This window comes from Choloepus didactylus, chromosome 8 (assembly GCF_015220235.1).
Source record: "Choloepus didactylus isolate mChoDid1 chromosome 8, mChoDid1.pri, whole genome shotgun sequence".
Classification (NCBI taxonomy): Eukaryota; Metazoa; Chordata; class Mammalia; order Pilosa; family Megalonychidae; genus Choloepus; species Choloepus didactylus.
Window position 1 is genome coordinate 9005682 of NC_051314.1, and position 24269 is coordinate 9029950.

Consider the following 24269-nt stretch of genomic DNA (forward strand, 5'->3'; position numbering starts at 1 on the left):
TGGCCTGAGAAGTGTCCCTTCCCTCTGGGCAGGGCCACATCAGAGCCAAGCTAGAGAGGGATAGTTTTGCAGCCTCAGTGGGAATTCTGGGTTTTAGCGAGGAAGCATCAGGCTTTTTCTCATCTCCTTGAAAGTCTGAGTGGTCATATTTATTTGGGTTCACAGCTTTCCTTCCTGGAGCTCGAAGTGCTATAAAAAGAATTTTAAGCAAAGAACTATGGAGTAATAATAGCATTCCTGGTTAGCTGTGTGTTATCGAACCATCAGAACTCAGTGGGGTACGAATATGAAGCAAGTTGAGTTTTCCCCTCATTGCTCTCACACGGGTACCAGCGAATCTCCCTTTTTCATTCCTGAAGGGTGGATCTCCTGGGTATCTGGTCACAGTCAGGTATAAAAAAGTGCAGTGCAGCTTTACAACCTTGGGTGTATAAACGGTTCAAGTCCTCCTTTTCCTCCCCTCCTTCCAGTTCTAGGGGAGGGGTAGGGTCTGTTCCCCTGTTCCTCCTTTCCTCTGTCTGCTGCTTTTCTCCACTGGTATGTAGAGTCTGTGAGGAGGGTTGCGGGGAGGAGGCAAGTGTATTTCTCTCCCTTAACTGGTGTCCTCTGTCGGCAGCATGTAAAGGCTACTATCTTATAGGGCAGTGCTTGGGGGGCCTTGAACTACATGGTTTCCTGAGGAGGAGGGTCAGCTCCAGCTTAATCCATGGTGCCTCCTTGGCTCCCACTCCTGGTAGTCTGCCTCACATCCTCTTGATGCTCAGGTCCCTCAAGTGATGAACAGCCCCTTGGGAGCAGGACAGCCCAAGCCCACCACCTTTCTTGGTGTCCAGTTAACCCATGGTTAAGGGTCCTTTCCACGCCAATGTTAGGAATGCATGTCTTTCTAATATGCCCCCCATCCATGCCCTGCTGTCCCAGTGCAATTCTCAGCTCCTCTCCCAAGGAAGGTGCAGATTAGATCACCGAGATAATCAGGAAATGAGATGCTCATCTCCCCTTCTTGTAGGTCTGCCCCTGTTTGTACAAGGATTTCCTTGGCTTACCAAAGTTACTTCACCATGATGCTGCAGTCAACCAGCCAGCCAGCCACCCACCCACCCATCCATCCATCCACCCATCATTCACTCATCATCCATCCATCATCCACTCATCATCTATCTACCCACTCATCCTTCTGTCCATCCATCCATCCGTCTATCCATCCATCCATCATTCACTCATCATCCATCCATCATCCACTCATCTGTCCATCCACTCATCCTTCCATCCATTTAGCCATCCATCCATCTATCCATCCATTCATCCACCTATCATTCACTCATCATCCGTCTTCCATCCACTCATCAATCATCCATCCATCCATCTATCCATTCATCCTTCACTCATTATCCACTCATCATCTGTCCATTCATCCATCCATCCATCCATCCATCCATTCTTCACTCATCATCCACTCAGCCTCTGTCCATCCACTCATCCTTGTATCCATTCATCTGTACGTCCATGCATTCAACAAATACTCATTGTGCCAGTCCTGTTCTTAGCCCAGGACTCTTGCCTCAAGACCTTCCTTTCTCTCTAGGCTTCAGTTATCTTATACTCGGTGGTTGAGTGGTAAAAGTGGAGGAGGAGAGGCTTAGGTGTAAGAGGTAGTGCTGGTTCAGCTACTTCATATTCCCTGGAATGTGTGTGTGGCCCTGTTATTTGGATTTCTTGCCCTGTTATTTGGATCTCTGTCCTCAGCCTTTGCTCTTGGCTAGCAATTCTCATCACAACAAGCATGATGTGTGTAATCTTGTATATCCTGTGTGAGGCACCTGTGCACATGAGCTCATTTCCTATTAACCCTTACTCATTTCTATTTCACACATGATGAAACTGAAGTTTAGAGGAGTTGGGTTGCTTTTCCCAGATTACCTGAATCATAGCTGTTGTCTGGCATTTGGAGTCTCATTTCTGAGCCAGTGACTAGTCTGGGCTGTTCTGCCTCGTGGAGTAGGGCAGGGAAGAGAAGCAGTTTGTCACCCTGGCCTTGTCAGTCAGTGTCCCCCCAACCCTGAGCTGGAGGTTTACGGTGGGGCAAACCACCATGCCTGGGGAGGGATGTTTACCTTCCCTACTCCTCGGCTTTACACCGCAAGGGCAAATATTGTTTGCTTCTTGCAGTAACATTTATGTTTCTGCTCTTCATAAATTCGTCTAAATCTCTTTTCAAATATATTAATTTAAATTTTGCTCCTATCTCCTCCTGTGCAGTCAGTAATCACTTCCTTCCTTTACTTCATTTCCAAGTAAAATAGGGCTTCATTTCTTTGTTTTAAACATTAGGTGAACAAGTCCTGGTGGATACAGCCACACTTCAGAACTTTAAAGCTTTCTAGCCTGCTCATTTCCCACCTTGCTTTCCAGACTGGAGAACTAGCATTTTAGTCCATTCCCTGGATTGCTTGGTTCATCTGTCATCCTCCAGACCTCGAGCATCTATCAGAGCTGGGTCCCGGGGACACGGAGAGGGTCACATCATGTCCAGCTTCAGGGTCTGCAGTGCAGAGGGCAGCCGGGCAAGGGCACAGAAGGACATGCCTGGCTCAGCATGGCCCACACAGTGCAGTGGGACAAAGACTCATGCCAGGGGTTGTGGAAGGTGCTTGGGAAGAGACACGTTGAGGCAGCTTCTTCCAAGAGCTTCAGGCCCATCCCCAGGCTCCTGAGCCTTTAGTTTAAAGCTGTAACTTTTGCTTTTTTTTTTTTTTTTTTAATTTTCTTTTTAAATCCTCAGTGCTTTTCCTTGGATTTCTGCATGAGAAAGCTCCCCTGACACTTCTTCACCCACTCAGATATAAATGAGGGAGGTGCTTGGGGAGAGTGAAGCAGGGGCCAGTAAACCTTTTCTGTAAAGGGCCAGCTAGTAAATATTTTTGACTTTGCAAGCCAGATGATTCTGTCCAACTAGTCAACTCTGCCCTTCTAGCACGTGAGCAGCCACAGACAATATGTAAATGAATAGGCGTGGTCATGTTGTAATAAATTTTTTTTACGGATACTGAAATTTGAAATTCATATAACTTTCACGTCACAAAATATTAGTCTTCCTTTGATTTCCCCCCACCATTTAAAAATGTAAACGCCATTCTTAGCTTGCAGGTCGTACAGAAACAGGCGGTGGGCTGGCTTTGGGCTACGGGCTGTAGTTTGCTGCACCTGGAGTAAAGGCCAGGGCATTGGATCTCCATAGGTAATGAAGTCAGGCTAGAAAATCACCCTTCCTCAGGCCGATCTCCTTGGGCAGTAATGAGGGCAAGACCAGATTTTCTTTTCTGGGACATGGGCTGGATTTGAAGGGAGGAAGCCACAGGTCATGGCCCTTCTGTTTTTGTTAATTCTGCTCCCTCTTCTCCCTCTCAGTGGATTTGGCCCTCTCTGAGCACTCTTCCTGCAGAGCAGTGGGGATTTCTTCGAACAGAATGAGCAGAGAACAGAGGCCTGGCAGGACTGGGCAGGGGAAGGAGCTGGTTACTAAGTTGAGGCAGAAATAAACCAAGGTTTCAAGGCAGAAGTCAGGGAGCCAGCTGTCAGATGGACGAGGAGTTGGGGAAGCCAAAAGAGAAGCCCCGAGTCCTGCTTCAGAGTGGACAGTGGTGGGCCAGAAAGCACTCCTGGGCACCAGACACAGTTGCTCATTCATTCTACCAAAATTCAGTGTGCACCCTCTGTCCAGGAACTGTCTTGGCCCTGAGGGTCCTGCAGCCAGCAGAATCACATCCCTGCTCTAGGGAGCATCCATTGCCATGGGGGGAGAAAGACAATAAACAGAGGTGTGATGAATGCTAAGAAGAGAAATGAAGCAAGCAAAGGTCCAAAAAAGATGGGGTGGTCTTTTACCTGGGCAGCCAGGGAAGGCCTCTATGAGCAGGTGGCACGTGACTGAGACCTGGATGAGGGTGGGTTGTGAGCCGTGCAGATTTTGCAGGGAGAACCTCCCAGGCAGAGGAGAGTAGCTGTGCAGAAGTCTTGAAGCCTCAGTGTGCTTGGTATGGGTGATAAAGAACAAGGAGGCCCAAGTAGCTGGAGTGGAGAGAGTAAGGTAGAGTGTGGGAGGGGGCGAGGGCGAGAGGTAGTGGGGTGTCAGATCGTCTAGGGCCCTGCTAAGGGCTTTTTGGCATGTGAGAAGAGAGAGGCTGGCATGCTTGTGAATTCTAAGTAGTTCAGTATGGCTGGAACTGAGCGGGGGTTGTGGAGGACAGAACGGGGGTGGGGGTTGATAAGCAGGATGCTGGGAGACAGTTGGCTCTTAGTGCAAACTTGTCCCACTTACATTAAAATGGCAAATGTCTAGGTAGCTAAGCAGCCTGAGTTTTCTCTCCTCTGCTTTTCCTCTCCTGTCCTCTTCTTCCTCTCCAAGGAAGCAGAGAATGGCACGGCACTGGGGGGCGGGGGGGGGCGGGGCATGGTCACTCTTGTTGTGAACCAGTACCATTTTATTCCTTTATCCTTTTTCTTCTCTCATGTGTGGAGCGAATTTTGTACACCACAGCCCTTACTTTGCTGCCTTTGATAAGCCTCACCATCTGCAGCTAAATTCTTCTGATCTTGCCAAACTTCAGTCTGACAAATGATAAGAAACTTGGAGACATACCTCTGGTGGGTGTGAGTTCTCTGCCAGATTTGTGCTTCCCGTCTTCCACGCTTGCAGATCCATATGGGCCGCTTTGGGATTTTAAAAAAGCGCATCGCCTCCTGTCCTCCTTTTACCAGAAGAGGTGAACCGGGATTTTCAGCAGACAAGGCGCTGAGATTTTTATTTTATTTGGCCATGGGAACCAGTGTTCTCGGGCTGGAGCTCCTTTAGATTCCTTGAGACAAAGTGGCTGTGCTGAGGCTGGACACTCAGGAGCCATTTCCCCTTGAGCCAATGAGCCCTCTCTTCTTCCCTTGATATCCCCAGTTTCAGGAAAATGGGATCTTTTAGCCAAAGTTCTCTAGTTGTTAGAAGTAGGATTTGCATGAAGCACTTGGCATGGGCTTTACCAGACATCCAACAAATGTTTGTTCAATTAACATGTTATTATAATCAAATATTCTGCATCTATGGACCAATTGTCTGAGGAGGTATTTACTGATATATAACCAGGCTTCTTCGGAGCATGGCTTTTTTCCCAATCAGGCAAAAAGAAGAAATATTTAGTGAGCATCTGCGTGGTGTCAGATTTTGTTCTAGACCTTGGGGATGAAGCAGTGAATAAAACCCTGCTCTCAGAGAGCTGACATTTTGGTGGGGGGGACAGACAACAAAGACAGACCCATATGATATTATTTGCTGGTGAGAAGTGCTTTGAAGAGGAAGATAGAGTGATGGGGGCAGGGCGAGCTAATTGAGAGAGGCAGTCAGGAAGGCCTTTTCAATAAGTGACGTTTGGGCTGAAACCCGATTGACTGTGAGGGGGTGAGCAGTGGATATCTGGGGAAAGAATGTTCCAGGGTGAAGGAGCAGCAAATGTAATTCCTTGAGGCCAGAGGAATCCAGCCTGCATGAGGAACTGCCAGGAGCTGGTTTGGCTGGAAAGCAGTGAGCAAGGGGCCAGGGAGGGGGGATTGAAGCCCGATGGTGCCTGCCCTGTAGGTCACCGCAAGGCTTTGCCATTTAGATGAGGCCGTGGGAGCCCCCACAGGGTTCTGGGCGGATGATGGGTGAGCTCAGACGGGCGCCCTGGCTGCTGCACGGGGGAGGCTGTGGGGTCACATTGGAAACTGGAAGACCGGGTAGGAGACCACTGAAGAAGTCCTAGGGCATGAGGCGGAGGTGCTGAGACATGGTCGGAGTTTGGAAATGTTCTGAAGGCAGGGCTGATCGGCTGTGCTGACAGACTGGATATGGGATGTGAGAAAAAAAGAATGTGGTAAAATGGGTTTACCATTTATTGGGATGGGAAGACTGCGGGGGAGCAGTTTGAGATGTCTGTTGGTCTCAAGTTTTGGTGCGGATTTCCTTTCATGTCTTATCTTCCCTGCTGGAACTATTGCACTATTGTTGTTACTGCTTGTGCACAACGGGTAGAGTGGTTGAAGGAAAGATGTGGCTTTGCATCCAGCATCATACTTTCTGGCTGTGTGACGTTGGGTCATTCACGTAGCCTCTCTGAACCTTAGTTTCCTTTACTGGAAATGGGGAATGCTTTGAGAGGTTTGAACCATATATGACCCCCAGAGGATGTTTCTTCTTCACAGTTGATGTTGTTTGAGGCAAGAGCCACACAGCCCGGCTGTCTGTGCCTTTGCCCGGGGACTGCCAAATACCTGGCAAGTCTGTGTGCCCAGTAAATATGCACATTCTGTGTCTGTGGTTGATCTCATTAAAAGTTTTCTATAATACCTTTAAGAAATTTGGAGTGGCTGAAATGTACAGTCATATTTTTTATCTCCCTGTAAAAATAGTTTGCATATGGCAGTGAAAAATAAAAATTGTACAAGTCCAGCTGTGCCAGAACTGTAGTTTTTAAGTATCAATTAACAAAAAAGATTTTTCATATGACTCTAAAAAGGAATGAATTGTGTATAAAACTTATTGCTTTATATCAGGAAGACTTTTTTCTTTTTTTAAAAAACATACTAAGACCATTTACAGGGAAAATTGCCTTGAAGACATTCAATGAATGCAGTGTTCTCTTTTCCATAGACATGTCATTTTGCAATGCCTACCACTGTGAGTCTTTGAAAACATTTTATTTTACAAGAAGTATTCAAAAATACTTCCACAGTTTTTATTACCATTTTTGGTTTTGAACATTGAATCTTCTGACTTTTTTCCAAATCACTTTTTATGTGCAGATTTTCAAAAACATTAAAACTGTTTTCAAAGCCCTGAAACTCATCGATGTTAACGAGACTGGACTGGTTCAAGCACATGATCTCAGAAGGGTCCTGGAGACCTTCTGTTTGAAGATGAGCGATGATGAATACAAAATGTGAGTAAACCAAGATACGGTGAGAAATTTCTTAGCAGAACTTTTAGCCAGTTTCCGAATGGGACCCGGCATTCAGATCTCATTGATCTCTCCATCAATCTTCCTCCCTCCCTCCTTCTCTGTCTCAATTTCTTTTAAAGAGAGGCATTTGCTGGGCACTGCTCCCATGTTCTCCAAGCTCTCCATAAATTCTCAAACCCGATAGCTAACGGTTATGTGACATCTGCCCATGTACCCTAGGGTGCAAGTCATCTGGCCTGCAGATTTGAACACATCCAGATAATTTAAGAAATCCAGCACCGATTTCCCTTCTTTTCCTCCTTGGCACTTTGCCCTCATCCCATGTGTTTCCTCCTCACTGTTGACTTTTACACAAAGCCTGGGGTCAGGAAGAGAATTAAAAATTTGGGGATTTATTCATTTGTTAATGTGCTCCCCAGTTTGGCCCTCCATGCTGGGATAATGAAGAAGCTTAATTTTCCTTTGAGAACTGTTGTGGCTGAAGTTTGGGGGGAGGGTTGCAGCAGAGGGATGGTGAAAACAGCGCATTTAGCAGCTTGAAAGCATTTGAAAGTGCCGCCACCTGCTCCTGACCTGGGGATAGTGCACTGAAGCCTGGCCGTTCAGTTTTTCGAGCCTCCAATAAACTCCAGATCATTTAGAAGAAACCATATGCTTAGCTTGTGTGACTTCTTGAGTTTTGAATGAAAGCAACTGGAAGGTGAGCCCACGTTTAGCTTAATTTATATGATACTCAGTCAAGAGGTAATTTCCCTCTTCCTGCCTTTCCCCAAGCGCTTTTCTAAATATCCTCCAGGCTATTAGCAAGGGTCCAGACCCCCAGCCTAAGAGCTTCCCATTCCACTGCAGTTATCAATTGTTGTTAAAATGGGTTGCTCTAGCCCCTTACGTGGCATAAGGGAGTGTCCTCAGTGCTAGAAATAGGGCAGAGGCCTTTGCCCCCATGGCAGGGAAGTCAAGAGGGCATGTGACAGTGTCATGGACACTGCTTGGTCAGAAAAGCCAGGAGACTTTTAAAAAATTGATATTTCCTAGTCCTTCAATTTTTTTTCTCTTTTTTCCTCTTTATAACCCACCTCAGAATATAAAAGACATAATAGATGTTTTAATTTTTGCATCTTTTCCGGCTGGGAAAGTGTCCAGAATAAGATCCAAACAAAACAAATTAAATAATTTTGTGCACGCAATTATAGAACAGAAGCAACACTCTTCTAAAACAGGCAATCAAAAAACAAAACAGTGTTTTATTTGACAATAAACCTTGTGTTTGGCACTGCAATCTCCAACCTAGTAAATCTATAAAAAAAAGTTACTGTCTGTTTCCCCATCTCATAAGTATTGAATAATAAAGAACTCCACAAATTTTTATTCAAGATTTTTTTAAGCCTCAAAAACAATGCTGTTTTCGTGATAAGGCGTCAGAAATTTTACATAATAGAATTGCTTTCCTTTAGAATAGGAAGCACAGAAGATCAAAGGTAGACTCTTTCTTCAATTGCTTTAATGCTTTCCTTATTGAAGCTCAAAAATATCCTCTTTCTTCGAGAAGCTGCTTCACTATTAACTTTGCTTTTTTAGTTTTTTAGCAGGAAACAATGCATTTCTTAATCCTTTCTTTCATGTAACAGCTTTCTATTTCATATCAACATTTGGCATGTGGTGAGGTGGTAGTGGCCTGGGCTTTGAGGTGCTGCCCTCGGGGTCAGTCTGGGCTCTGTCCTCCCTGGTTAGTTCTAGGGCCTCAGCAAAGCTCCTGGCCTCTCTGAGACTCAGTTTCCCTTAAAGAAATGGGGACCATGAAGCCTACCTGGTGGGGCTGGTGTGATGATTCAGTGAAATGTATACTTAGGTGCTTGTGTCCTAGTGACCATACAATTGTAAAGATTCCACCACTGCCCTTTGCTCTTTTTTTAATGCATTTGTTATTGTGAACTTTAACATATAGACATAACAATGATAACTTTCAAAGTACAATTTAACAAGTAGAGAATAAATTTCAAAGAATGTCATGGGTTACAGTTCCACAACTTCAGCCATTTCCATTATTGTAAAATGTAACATACATACAGAAGGTATAAACTTTCGCTGTACAGCTCAACAATCAGTTATGTAGGTAATTTCAAAAATTGTTATGGGTTACAGTTCCACAGTTTCAGTTCTTTCCTTATTGCTATATAGGGTATATACAGAAAGGTGAAGACTTTCAAAGCCCAGTTCAACAAGTAGCTATAGAGCAAATTTCAAAGGATGCTATAGGTTACAGTTTTACCATGTCCCCTACCTCCTTCCAGCTATTCCAACACCTCAGCATCTAAACAAATATATATATATATATATTTATTTATTTATTTATTTATTTATTTATATAAAGTTTTAGTATTCATAGACCTTTGTTAACTCTTATCTTGTTTGTTGCTACCCCTTCCTCTGAATCTCTTTCTCCATTTTCAGGGATGTCAAGAGTATGGGGAAGGGGGCTGCATCTGATTGTTGTTCTGAAAGCTGTTGCCTCTGGATTTTAGGACTTGTCTGGCACAGGAACACTCTGGTGGACTTAAGTTTCTGAGAGATAAAACTTAGTGAATGCATCTTTTATAGAATCTCAGATAGGGACCTAGGTATTTGGGGACTACTTTTGGAAAGGGCATGGTGTATTGTGACCATGTGGAAGGTCTAGCTGGAGCTTGCATAACAGAAACCTCCAGGATAGCCTCTCAACTCTAATTGGGATCTCTCAGCCACGGTGACCTCCACTTGTTACCTTTTTTTCCCCTCTTTTTGTGTCAAGTAGGCATTTTCAATCCCTCATTGCCAGGGCCAGGCTCATTCCTGGGGTCATGTCCCACATCGCCAGGGAGAGTCATTCCCCTGGGAGTCATGTCCCTCATTGGGGGGAAGTTAATGAATTTATTTGCTGAATTGGGCTTTAGAGAAAGACCACATCTGAGCAACAGATGAGGTTCCCTGGAGGTGCCTCTTAGGCATAATTCTTAGCCTCCTGTTTACAACCCTAGGTTTCACAAGAGCAAGCCTCAAGTCGAGGGCTTGATTTATTAAGTAGTGGGTTCCAGCCCTTTGCTCTTTGATTAACAGTTCTTTAGGCCATAGAACACCATCACCCTGTGTAAAACAAGAGGCCAGAGGTAATATCACTGCCAAAGTTTTGTAATTAATTAGGCCTGTCCTGAGATCCACCAGGGTTTGTTTTTATTTTCCCATCTCACTGCACCCTATGCTCTTCCATTGCTCTGCAGGCCAAGGGTATCTGAATCCAGTAAAATGGTTTTATAAGAAGCCTTTGGAAAACAAGCAGAAGGTCTACTCAAGGTCACCCTGGGCAGATGAGCAATGTTGGAAGTCTCAGTGGCAGGTGGTGGCATTGGCAGGGTGTTACAAACTGACTGCCATCATTCCCCTTGTCCCCAGTGTTGGTGTGCCTGCTGGGGTCTGCAGGCTTGTGAGTCTTCTGCCCAGAGGTCGGGTCCCTGGGAAAAGAACCTGGTGGTCGTGTCTTAGGAGTGGTTCTGTCTCTCCTGCCTTTAATCTTATAAAAAAGCCTTTTGAGATACTGCATTCTTACACAGTACTGAGGCTTCGTTTTTGGAGACTTACCTGCAGGAAATATTACCATGGCATTCCATCTGTCCTCCGTGAATGTGCCACATGCATTGTGAGCATGGGCCAGCACGGCATTACGTAAGAGTAGGCTTCTCTGTGAGCAAACACTGGTTTTCAGAACACTGAATTTTAATAGAAAACCAGAAGGCTGCTGCTGATGCCCCTCATCAGTTCCTGACATTTTTGTGGAGCCACAGACTAGCCAAGGTTTGCTCTCCAACAAGAACTCAAAAGAACACAGTTAAGTGCCATCTTCTGGGTTCTCAAGCTTACACCCTTATTGTCACAAGCTAGAGACTATGAATGAAGGATGGAGCTGTTTAGGGAGTTCATTGTTAACATCTGGCAGCTACACTATCTCAGGATAATTTTTCTTATTAGAACAATAGGCAAGATTCATCGAAGTGGAAAAAAAGGTATGTATCGCAATGAATACATAATGTTACTCTTTGTTAAGTTTGGAAAACAGAAAAATAAATACTTTAAGTGATAATTACTAAATTTTTAGAAAGCAGCATGAAAACAGATAATTATAGAAACCAACACATATGGAGACAGTATAACCAAACGTTTAAGAACTGTCAATGTATTATAAATGTGATAATGCAGAAATTATCTAGAAAGCCATTTATCAAATGGCAGATTTGAATAATAGAAAAATTATTTCTAAAAAGCAAAAAAAATAAAAAATAAATCCAAACATCCTGTTTATCTTAACTTTTTAAAAAAAGAGTATCTCAACCTTTCTTAGGGATAGACAGTGTTTAAACATTTCAATTTTTTTTTTAATATAAAAAAGCCATAGGGTGCTTGCAGAAAAGCTTTGCCTCCTCCATTCCCTGCTTTGAAACGGAATGCCATCTGGGCCTCAGTTGCTTTCTAGTACAGTGATGACTAGGTCAAAAAGATCATCTGTGCTCTTCCCTCCAACTGCTCTAGATACTTCTGGTCATGGAAATCTTAAAGAACTGGCTCATGGTCCAGGTGCATTTCCCCCAAATATTAGAGGAGAGTAGGATCTGCTTCTGTCTGAGGAAAGAGGTGGCTCCCATGCCATCTCAGTCTCCAGGTTCCGTCCCTGCTGCCCAAAAAAGAGAGAAGATCCTTGGATTTCGAAGGATTAAATGAATTAAATGAATACCAACTTCAGGGTATAAGAGAAGTTAATAACAAACTTGCTGCATTTTAGATTCGATAGATCATAATTCCTGTTTACCAAAGATAACTTATATTTTAGATTTTCAAATTACTACAACATTGATAAAGATACTGCAGTGGATTATAATGCTTTTTTGAAGAACCTCAGTACAAACAGTGCCTTGAACCTGAAATATGTTATGGGAAATCAAGGTAAGTGTTTTTAAAGAACATAGATAAAAGGTTTCAATAACCTTTGACGTGGCAATCCCTCTTCTTTGAATCTGTCCTGAGGAAACACTTTCAAATGTGGACAATGCATTATCCACCAGATAGTCACATTATCATTATTTACAAGAGTAGCATAAATGTCTAACAATAGAAAAAAAGGGTTAAATAAACCAAGGCATATCCATAACGCAGTGCAGCCACTAACAATGACTTCCATGAAGAGATAACGATGATGTGGGAAATGCATGTGAAATATCAGTAAGTAACTGGAAATAAATATTCCAAAATACTTATAGATTGTCTCTGGGAGTTGATTTGGTCTCCTTTCTGCTTCTTCTGTATCTCTAAAAATTTTTGGTAATGAACATTAATTCTATTAATGATGGAAAAAATCTTAATATGAAAGGGAAGATTGTTGAGGATTTTGTTTATGTTAGACATGTAAAACCGTTTCTCAGGAATGTCTTAGCTGGGGCAGACCATGGAAGGGAGGAGGAGTCACTATATAAGCCGATAAGATTTCAGAAGAAAATCACAATTACACTGCTGTTTGTGTTCTAGTTCTAATTATACTTTTTAGCAGTTTTGAGATATATTCACATACCATACAATCCATCCAAGCTGTACAATCAATGACTGCTAGTATAATCACAGAATTGTGCACTCATCACCACAATCAATTTTAGAATATTTTCATTACTCCAGAAAAAAAAACCCCACACCCCTAGCAGTCACCTTTCAATCTCTTGATCCTTCCCTGGCCCTACATGACCACTAATCTAATTCTGTCTCTATAGAGTTATTTATATTTAAAGGATACTAATATATTACTGTTAATTGCAGTCCATAGTTTGCATTAGGTGTGTTTTTTCCATATACCACCTTATTATTAATATCTTGTACCAGTGACATGCATTTGTTGTAGTTCATGAAAGAACATTCTTATATTTGTACTATAAACCACAGTCATTGTCCACCATGGGGTTCACTATATTATACAGTCCCATGCTTTATCCTCTAGCTTTCCTTCTCATAACATGCGCAACCTAAAACTACCCCTTTCATCCACATTCACACACATAATTCAGGGCTGTTAGACTCCCAGTAATGTGCAACCATCACCTCTATCCATTTCCAAACATTTACAATTAACCCAAATAGAAATTTTGCACAAATTAAGCATCAGTTCCCCATTCTCCACACCCATTCTACCTCCTGGTAACCTATATTCTAGATTCTCACTTTACGAGTTTGCTTATTGTACATAGTTCGTGTTAGTGAGATCATGTGATATTTGTCCATTTGTGTCTGGGTTATTTCATTCAAAATTATGTCTTCCAGATTCATCCATGTTATCACATGCGTCAGGATTTCATTCCTTCTTACTGCATAATATTCCATCATATGTATATAGCACATTTTGATCATCCATTCATTGATTGATGGACAGTTGGGTTCCTTCCATCTTTTGGCAATTGTAAATAATGCCACTATGAACATCATTGTGCAAATGTCTGTTCCTGCCCCTGCTTTCAGTTCTTCTGGGTATATTTACCTAGTAATGGGATTGCCAGCTTGTATGGCAATTCTTCCTGAGAAACTGCCAAACTATCTTCTACAGTGGCTGCACCATTTTACATTCCCACTAGCAGTGAATGAGTGTTCTTATTTCTCCACATTCTCTCCAACACTTCTAGCTTTCTGTTGTTGTTGTTGTTGTTTTTAATAGTGGTCATTTTAGTGGATGTGAATTGATATCTCATTGTGGTTTTGTTTTGCAGTTCCCTAATAGCTGATGATATTGAGCATCTTTTCATGTGCTTTGTGGTTATTTGATTTCCTCTTTGGAAAAATATCTGTTCAAGTCTTTTGCCCATTTTTTAACTGGGTTGTTGGTCTTTTTATGTTGAGTTGTAGGATTTCTTTATGTAGTCTGGATATTAAACCTTATCAGATACGTGGTTTCCAAATATTTTCTCCCATTGCGTAGGCTGCCTTTTCACTTTCTTGACAAAGTCCTTTGAAGCACAGAAGTTTTTAGCTTTGAGGAGGTCACATTTATCTATTTTTTTTTTCTCTCATTGCTAGTGCTTTGGGGGTAAAGTCTAAGAAACAGTTGCCTACCACAGGATTTTGAAGATGATTCCCTACATTTTCTTCTAGAAATTTTATGGTCCTGGTTCTTAAATTTAGGTCTTCGATCCATTTTGAGTTAATTTTTATATAAGGTGTGAGGTAGGGATCCTCTTTCATTCTTTAGATATGGCTATCTAGTTCTTCCAGCACCATTTTTTGAAAAACCTATTCTGTCCCAGTTGGGTAGACTTGGCAGCCTCAACAAATATCAATTGGCCATAGATGTGAGGATCTATTTCTGAACCCTCAGTTTGATTCATTGTTCAGTATATCTTCCTTTATGCCAGTGCTATACTGTTTTGGCCTCTGTAGCTTTGTAATATGCTTTAAAGTCAGGAAGTATGAGTCCTCCAACCTCATTCCTCTTTTTAAAGATGTTTTCAGCTGTTTGGGACCCCTTACCCTTCCAAATAAATTTGATAATTGGCTTTTTCAATTCTGAAAAGTAGGCTTTTGGAATTTTGATAGGGTTTGCTTTGAATCTATAAATCAATTTGGGTAGAACTGACATTTTAATGATATTTAGACTTCTAATCCATGAACACAGAATGTACTTCCATTTATTTAGGTCTTCTTTGATTTCTTTAAGCAATATTTTATACTTCTCCGTGTACAGTTCCTTTACATCCTTGGTTAAATTTATTTCTAGATACTTGATTCTTTTAGTTGCTATTGTAAATAGAATTTTTTTCTTGATTTCCTCCTCAGATTGCTCATTACTAGTGTATAGAAACACTACTGATTTTGGTGTGTTGATCTTGTATCCCACTACTTTGCTGAACTCATTTATTAGCTGTAGTAGCTTAGTTGTAGATTTTTCAGGACTTTGTAGTATAGGATCATGTCATCTTCTTCCTTTCCAATTTGGATGCCTTTTATTTCTTTTTCTTGCTTAAATTCTCTTGCTAGAACATCTAGCACAATGTTGAATAACAGTGGTGACAGTGGGCATCCTTGTCCTGTTCCACATCTTAGAGGGAAGGCTTTCAGTCCTTAACCATTGAGTACCATGTGTGTCCCGGCCCGCGGGACGATCAACGGAGGCTCTGACTCCTGCGAGGGAAGAATGATATGGGACAAGAGACACGAGGAATGACAGCAAGACAGGTTTCTGATCAAGCTGCAAAATTTTATTGAAGAGGCAGGGTATATATACTCTAAGGGTGGAGGGAGTGGCTAGTAAGGATGGGTGGCGATCTAGGATTGGCTGCTGCTGTTGCTAGGGTGGAAGGCAGATGTAGGGGGATTGGCGGTTGCTGTTGCTGGGGGTCTGGGATTGGTGGTAGCTGTTGCTGGGGTGGATGGCCAATGGGCGGCTACTGTTTAGGCGCGAACTAGCTACTGCTTGGGCGGGAACTACTGTTACTTCCTAGAAGAAGGCTAATTATAGCTTAGGCTGTTCTTGCATCAGCCCTGGCAGCCATGTTGCATGTTACCGGTATCACTGAAGGTGAATATTATATATGCTACCTTAATTGTCCCCAACAATGTGAGCTATACTCAGGTTTTTCATATATGCCCTTAAATGTGTTGAGGAATCTTCCTTCTGTTCTTATCTTTCAAAGTATTTCTATCAAGGAAGAATGCTGTATTTTGTCAAATGCCTATTCTGTGTCAGTGGAGATGATCATGTGGTTTCCCCCCTTCAATTTGTTAATGTGTATTACATAAATTGATTTTCTTGTGTTGAACCACCCTTGCGTGCCTGGGTAAAACCCACTTGATCATGGTGTAGAATTCTTTTGATGTGTTGTTGGATTCGATTTTCAAGTATTTTGTTGAGGATTTTTGTATGTATATTCATTAGAGAAATTGTTCTGTATTTTCTTTTCTGGTAGTATATTTATCTGGCTTTGGTATTAGGGTGATGTTGGCTTCATAGAATGAGTGATATAGTATTACCTGTTCTTCAGTTTTTTGGAAGCATTTGAGCAGAGTTGATATTAATTCTTGGAATGATTGGTAGAATTCACTTGTGAAGCCATCTGTCCTGGGCTTTTCTATGTTGGGAGGTTTTTGCTGACTGATTCAATCTCTTTACTTGTAATTGGTCTGTTGAGGTCTGTTTCTGGTAGAGTCAGTGTAGGTTGTTTGTGTTTCTAGGAATTTGTCTATTTCATCTAAATTTTCTAATTTGTTGCATACAGTTGTTCATAGTAACTTCTTATGATTCTTTTTATTTCTGTGGAGTCAGTAGTGAGGTCCCCCTTCTCATTTCTGATTTTTTTTTTATTTGCATTCTATTTTTTTTGTCAGTCTAAGTAAGGGTTTTTCAATTTTATTGATCTTCTTAAAGAACCAACTTTTGGTTCTTTGTTATCTTTTTGTTCTCTGTTATCTCTCTATCATCTTTTTTAATGTAGGCATTTAGAGCTACAAATTTCCCTATCACTGCTTTCTCTGCATCCCATACATTTTTGATATATTGTGTTCTTGTTTTCATTTGTCTCAAGATATTTACTGATTTCTCTTGTAATTTCTTCTTTGACCCAGTGATTGTTTAAGAGTATGTTGTTTAACCTCTATATATTTGTGAAGTTTCCATTTCTCCACCTGTTATTGATTTCCAGCTTCATCCCATTATGGTCACAGAAGTGCTTTGTATAATTTCAGTCTCTTTAAATTTATTGAGACATGTTTGTGACCCAAAATGTGGTCTCTCCTGGAGAATGATCCATAAGCACTTGAGATGAATGTATATCCTGGTGTTTGGGGGTGCAAAGTTCTGTATATGACTGTTAGATCTAGTTCATTTATTATATTATTCAAGTTCTCTATTTCCTTATGGATCTTCTGTATAGATGTTCCTTCTATTGATGAGAGTGTTGTATTGAAGTCTCCAACTATTATTGTAAAGACATTTATTTCTCCCTTCAATTTTGCCAGTGTTTGCTTCATGTATTTTGGGGCACCCTGGTTAGGTGCATAAATATTTATGATTGTTATTTCTTCTTGGTAAATTGCCCCTTTTGTTAATATATAATGTCCTTCTTTGTCCTCATAACAGCTTTGCATTTAACATCTATTTTGTCTGAAAGCTATCACAGCTCTTTTTTGGTTACTTGGATTTCTGAGTTTATAGTTTTCCTCAAATTTGAAAAAAAATTGGGCATTAGTTCTTCATGTATCCCTCCCCACCCCTGCGCTGATTCCTTTCCTTCTAGAACTCCAATTATTTCTATGTTTGACAGTTTGTTATTTTCCCTCCTTTCACTGAAATTCAGTTCATACTTTTCCTGTCTTTTTACTCTTTGTACTTCAAATTATGATAATTTTGATGTCTTCAAATTCACTGATATTTTCTTCTGCAGTTGTCTAATCTAATCCAGTGAATTTTTCCTTTCAGATAATGTCTCTTTCATCTCTGAAAGTTCTATTTGGTACTTTTAATATTTTTCATTTCTCTTGTTATAGTCCATGTTTTCTTTTAAATATGTGAACATAGTCATAATAGCTATATTAAGATCCTCATCTGATAGTAATATCATTTCCATCAATTCTGTATCTATCTCTGTTAACTAATTTTTCTCCTGGTTATGTATCACATTTTCTTACTTTTGAGATATCTAACAATTTTTAATTGAATGCTGGATATTATAAATGTTATGTGTTGAGTGTCTGGATTTGTTGTCTTCTTTTAAAGAGTGTTGGTTTCTATTCATGCAGGAAGTTAAGTTGCTTGTAGTTGATTTTGATCCTTTTGAGGCCTGCTTTTAAGACTTACTCTGCTAGGTTTAGAGGACCCTTTCCTCTACTGATAGCTTACACCACTGCTAAGGTATAGCCTTTCAGTGGTCTCTACTGAGTCTCCCAAGTAATCAGTGAGTTCTCTCTGCAACTCTAGCTTGTTGCAACTCGAATGCCTCCCAACCTGTGTGAGCTCTGTTCGGCACAGAGCAACCTGGTTGTTGTTTTTCCAACCTCATCGAGTCTCACCCTACACCTACAGGCCTTAAATATTCAACAAAGAGTCAAGGAAACCTCATACCTATTTCTAGAGCTCTTTCTATGTAGTTCCTTCCTCTTTGAAACTCTGCCCTGAAACATTTAACTATCTCAGCCTCCCTGAAATATTATGTATGTCTTTATAACTTAGTAAGACTGCTGTGCTTTGTTCAGGATTCTTCTCCTTTTTCAGCTGTTTGGAATGTGCCTGTAGACAGAAAGCTGGGATAATTTGGGGGCTCAGTTAGTTTGTTTTCCGTCTCTCAGGGTCATGGTTCTATGCTTTTTTTTGTCCAATATCTGAAAGCTGTTGTTTCATATATTTGAGGAATTTTATAGTTGGTTATGGTGCAAGGGTAAATCCAATCCCTGTAATTTCATCATGACCGGAATTGGAAATCCTGGGTCTTACTTTATATTCCATTCTGAGAATCTCTCCCTTTTTGAGTGTTTAGTGTATTTACACTCAACATCGTTATTGATATAGTTGGCTGTAGTTCTGCTGTTTTGCTGTTTGTCTTTGTCCTATTTATTTTTTTCTCCTTTCCTGACGTCTTTTGTGTTAACTTTTTTAGAATTCCACTTCAATTTCTCCATTTCTTTTTTAACTATGCCTCTTACTTTTAATATTTTTAGAGGCTTCTTTAGGGATAACAATATACATCCTTGAGTTTTCTCTTAATCCTTTGTTTTGAAATAACTATAGATTCACAGGAAGTTGCAAAAATAGTACATAGAAGTCTCGTATATCCTTCACCTAGTTTCTCTCAATGGTTACATCTAACATAACTATAATACAAAATCAAAACCAGGAAATTGATATTAGTACAATTTTGTGTATAGATCTATGCCATTTTATTACATGTGTAGATTTACACAACTACCACTGCAATCAAGATACAGAACTATTCCATCACTACAAAGATCTACCTTATGCTTCCACTTTAGAGTCACCTGAACTTTCCCTACCCCACCCATTCCCAAACCCTGGCAACCACTAATCTCTTCTACATCTGTATACATTTGCCTTTTTGAGAATGTTATAAAAGTAGAACCTCGTGAGATTGGCTTTTTTTCACTCAGTATAATTCCCTTGAGATCCATCGAGTTGTTGCATGTATCTGTAGTTCATTTATTGTTACTACTGGCTTGTATTCCATGGATGGATGTATCAGTTTGTTTAACCATTTACCTATCGAGGGACATTTTGGTTGTTTCTTGTTTTTAGCTATTACAAATGAAGCTGCTGTGATCATTAGTGTACAGGACTTTGTGTGGACACAATTTTTCATTTCACTGCTATAAGTGTCCTCTTTTTACTAATTTCAATGCTCTAATTACATGTATATCAGTCTGTCTGAAATTGTCCCACAGGTTACTGTAGCTCTGATCAGTTCTTTCCATTCTTTTTCTTTCTCTTCTTCATATAGGATGCTTTCTGTTGATCTCTCTTTCTTCTACACTTTGCTGATATGCCCATCTAGTGAACTTTTAAATTTACGTATTTATTTTTCAGTTCTATTATTTCCAAATGGTTCTTTTTCTACAGCTTCTGTTGTTCTGCTGAGATTTATTATATGTTCATTCATTAGGAACATATTTTCCTTATATTCTCAAACACTTTTATAGTAATATCTTCAGAGTTTTTGTCTGCCAATTCCAACATCTAGATCATCTGATGGTTTGGTCTTTATTGATGATCTTTTTCTTGTTTATTAATGACTACCTTTTTTAGGTTATTTGGTTTGTTGTGTGTTTCGTGTGCATTTATGTGTATGTCTATGTCTAGAAATTTTGAAGTTTACCCTGGATATAGAAAATTTTATATTGTAGAGATTATGGATTTTGTTTTGGTCCTCTGGAGAATGTTAAGTGTTTGTTTTAGCAGCCAGTTACTTGGCTGCACTCAACTCTAATCTTCATCTTCTCTGTGGGTAACACCTGAAATTTTTATTCTGTTCCTTTAGCTTTATCTGCGCATCCACACATCTGTAATTCAGGGGCCTGCCAGGGATTTTAGCAGTTTATTCACTGACTTTGGAATTGCCCTTCTGTGCCTCTCTTCTTTTGGGGCTTTCCCTCTTTTTTGGTCTTTCCAGCTATTGTGGTAGCTCTGAACTCTGTTTTCTGATTCCTGTAGCCAGCTAGACTGTGGGGTTATACAAGTTCTTAGCTACTTAAATTGGTTCCAGCTGTGGGCTGCCTTCAGGAAAATAGCCAAATAAAAAAAATCACCAAGTGCTATTCCATTTTCATGTGTTTAATTCCCCACAGTTTATGTCTGCTTTCAGTTGCTCTCCAGTGCCTTCAGATAGTTTTTGTTTATATTTTGGCCAGAGTTTACAATTGTTATCTGCTAGTTGGTTGAACTTGGTTCAAATGGAAGATTTGCTTCCAATTATGGTGGTGACTCCTCCATAGTTGGAAGCAAAACTTTCTGGCTGCCTATATTGAAAGTTTTTTGTTTCAGTTTATGCTGGCAAATTTTTGCTTATTTTTCCAATTTTTTTCTTTGCTTATTTCATGAAGTATTGTGAGATGGTAAGTTCTGTAATAACAGTTTCAATTTACCATGGAAATCTCATTTGTTTTTTGGCACTTTGTTTTGAATAATTGGCAGCAGGTTTCTTTATTGGTGTTACATAAAAAAGGATGAGTCTCGCAATGAAGGTCATCTTTGATTTGATTAAATATGGGAAAAAGAATCATTCTTCTGTATATTCCTATATATTCCTGTGCCTGCAGCTTTAGCTCAAGTTCTTATTGCTGCCTTCAGACTGGCATTGACTACAGCATAGGCCTGTTCAGACTGTCTTCTATTTCCTCATCATAGAGCTCTTCCTAAAACCAAATCCTGTTCAGGCTTGTTTTCCCATTGAATACTACTCCCATAACTGTCATAATCAAAACTCAAATCCTTCATTTGGTTTTGGTGGATTTCCTAAACTATATAGTAGTTGGAGGCTATGGACCACATAATATTAAAGCTCAACTCAGGCTATCAGAGCAGAAGCCTGTTTATTGCTATGCAGTGGACAAAGGATGAGTCACTGACATCAACTACTTGTCCTTCCCACTGCCAGCCTATCAGTTCAAACTCCTCAGCCCCCAAGTGGGAATCTCCTGGTATCAGCACATCCTTTCTGGGTGGGCTTGTGATGAAAACCATTTTATTTGGAGCATAGGTCAGCTGATGTGAATTCCCACCTTACTAAGGTGTTCTAGGAAAAGCCAAGGAAGCCAGACAGGTCCCAGGGTGTCAACCAAACAATGCAGAAAATACTATTGTGTGGAGCAGTTCAAAGATTATTTCTGGTTTTGATATATTTTCTAATTTCTTCCTGCTTAAGTCATTAAGAACTTTTCACAAGATTGCCACATCAAGAGTGGAAAGCTTTATTATTTTTGATCAGTTGCTTCTATCAAATTTCTTGTGTTTGTTTCTCCAGTCAATTTGGTTATTTGAAGCTTGTTCTCTAGTAGATTCTTTAGGAAATGCTTATGGAACCCATACTCTCTGATTTTCTACAATCAATGAAAGTTTGTCAGTGGCCTTTAACACTTGACACTTGACACTTTAACTCTTGAAAAATGTTTGCCTTGGCTCAAATTTTCTTCCTTAAGTAGCTTACATTTTCATCACAGCCTTGTGATGTAAAGTTTAGCTGAGGAAAGGTTTGATGGCAATCTGATTTTATTTCCCTTATTAATAGTGACTTGATCTTTTTGCCTTGATGTCCAAAAGATTTTTTAGTTTTATTTGAAGCCCAGTAGTTTTGCTAGAATATGTTATGATGTTGGGTACTCATAATTTAAATGTGCTATTTAAATTGGCAATTTTGTCTTTTATTTCAAGAAATTTTTCTTGAATTATAATTTTTAGTATTTGTTCTGGTCCATTGCTTGAGTCTCTTCTTAGTGATTCATATTACATGTATTTTGGATGAAAAAAGTTTTTTTGTCTCTCTACTAGACTGTAACTTTCTCACAAGTCGTCTTTCCTTCCTTCTTCCTTCCCTCCCTCTCTTTTCATTCTTCCTTCCCTCTCTTCCTTCTTTCTTTCTTTTTTTTCTTACTCGATATTTTTCTTTTTATACCTTTTATTATTTTTAAGGCATTGTCTTGCTTTTAGTGTAGTCTTCATTTCTGAAATGATTTATTTCTTTTTTTTTCTAATTTGTCCCTGAGTTCCATTAACTAATTGTTGAGTTTTTCTAACTTTTATTGATATTGTTCTTCTATGTCTCCTATCATTTTAAAAATCTCACATTAATCAATATATAGCTAATATATATTGTCTACTGAGTGCCAGGCATGTACATTTACTATTTCATCCTCTCAACAACACTACATAATAGGCACTATTTTCAGTCTCTTTTTGCAATGGGGATGCTGAAGCAATAGGTTACATAGCTAGTAAATGGTAGAGCCTCTTATTATTTGGAATCTTTGCTCCCCAAGGGCAGGATTCATGCCTTAGCCAGCTCTCCAGTGTGCAGACCCCGGCATATTGTTTAAATGGAGCACAAATGGGTTTCCAGAGGTGTGCTGTGTGTGCTCCTATGAATCGCCATTAGAGTATTGGTGTCCCAGAGTGGAGTGAACACAGGACTCAGATCTGAAGTCCTGGGCAGGAGACCTCTGTATGCTTGGCCTAGTTGCTCATTACTGTGACTTAGCTTCCTGATCTCTCCATGAGGTTCTGTTACATCATCTGTGGAGCTTCTTGCAGCTTGTATGTTCTAAGATTCCATGTTTCAAATGTTTGACTCACTGAGGACTAAGAATTCCAGACCAAGTTCTAAAGGACGGGCTTTGTGTGTTATTATTATTATGTAGCCCAGAGGGATTCACAGGGGGAGACTGTTTTTTGTGTTTGTTTTTTTTTTTTTTTGGAGGTAGAAAATGGAATTCCAGATGCCAGGCAGTTTGTTAACTACAGCTGAGTGTATAAGTGTGCTTAATTTGGCTGAAGTTTATTTGCAGACATTTTAGGAAATAAATCTGGGAAACCATTTGTGATTCTTTGCAGTTCACTTTGAGAAAGAAAAGTGCTATATTTTAGATTTATTTCATTCTTTTATATTATAAAAGTAATATATGCTTGTTGCAAAAAAGCCAGAAAACTCACAAGCACAAAATAACATTCCCCTGCAATCCTTATCCCCTGAATCCTACCACAGTATTGTTTTTGGAGTATTGTCCTCCCAGAATTTTTTTTCAATGCATAGATAGATGGATGAATGGATGGATAGATAGACAGGTATTCCAAATAAGTGGGAAAATGGAAATTGAATTATGCTAGTCATCTTTTCAATCACAGAACAATATGTTTCAGGGAAAATTTTTCATGTCCGTAAATGTAGACATGCCCCTGTCTTTTCAAAGTCTGTGTAGTATTTCATCAGGCCATAATTTATAAAATGAATCCTCTATTAATGGGCATTTAGATGACCAACTTTTTTCTCTTAAAAAAATACAGAAAATATCCTTTTCCATATACATTTGTTCAGTGGTCCTATTTTCTATTAGTATGAAGTTCTAGAAGGGGATTTAAGGGTATTTAAGTACCAGGTTTTCTATATATAAACCAGAACTGGTTCTTATAATTCCCTTCAATCCCTGCCTATTTGACAAATGAAAAAATGTTGTTTTCATTAGACTTTTAAAATCACCAGTGATTTCGCAGTTCTTCAAACATTTATTGGATTTTTGTAGCTCCTTTTGAATGTCAAGTACCTATTTATGACCTTAGCCTATTTTTATTTTGGATGTTTATATTTATCTTATTAATGCATAAAAACTACTTCTATATTATGGAAATTAACTTGTATTTTCCATGTATATTAACTATAGTTTCCTCCCACTTATTTTCCTTTCACTGTTATTAGTGGGTTTTTTAACCAAATAAAAATTAAATATTTATACTGTCAGATTTATCAATTATTTAAAAGATTTCTTAGATATTCTCCTTGGAAGGGTCTTCTCATACTAAGATTATGCATTACATTCACCTTAATTTTCTTCTACTACTGTTATGGCTTCATTATTACACTTCATATTCAAGAATATGATAGCAAGGAGGAGACTAATTTTTTTGTTTTCCAAAATGACCATCCAGTTATTTCAACACCATTTGTTTGATGCTTCATCACTTTCTTGGTTCCTCATGTCTTCATTTTTATCAGACAAGTGATGATTAAAAGGAAACACTTA

At 39.8% G+C, this 24269-nt stretch overlaps 1 protein-coding gene across 9 annotated transcripts in view; it reads left to right on the top strand.

Moving 5' to 3' along the window:
* The window catches only part of EFCAB6 (EF-hand calcium binding domain 6), a 333133-nt gene that overhangs the window by 77982 nt on the left and 230882 nt on the right, over window positions 1–24269 (top strand). For 8 of the 9 annotated variants that reach the window (XM_037845944.1, XM_037845943.1, XM_037845941.1 and 5 more), the window contains 2 exons: window positions 6829–6965; window positions 11842–11954. In XM_037845944.1, the coding sequence (XP_037701872.1) occupies window positions 6829–6965; window positions 11842–11954 (250 nt within the window). The remainder of the gene's footprint in view (window positions 1–6828; window positions 6966–11841; window positions 11955–24269) is intronic. The other variant, XM_037845947.1, reaches the window with a different exon arrangement.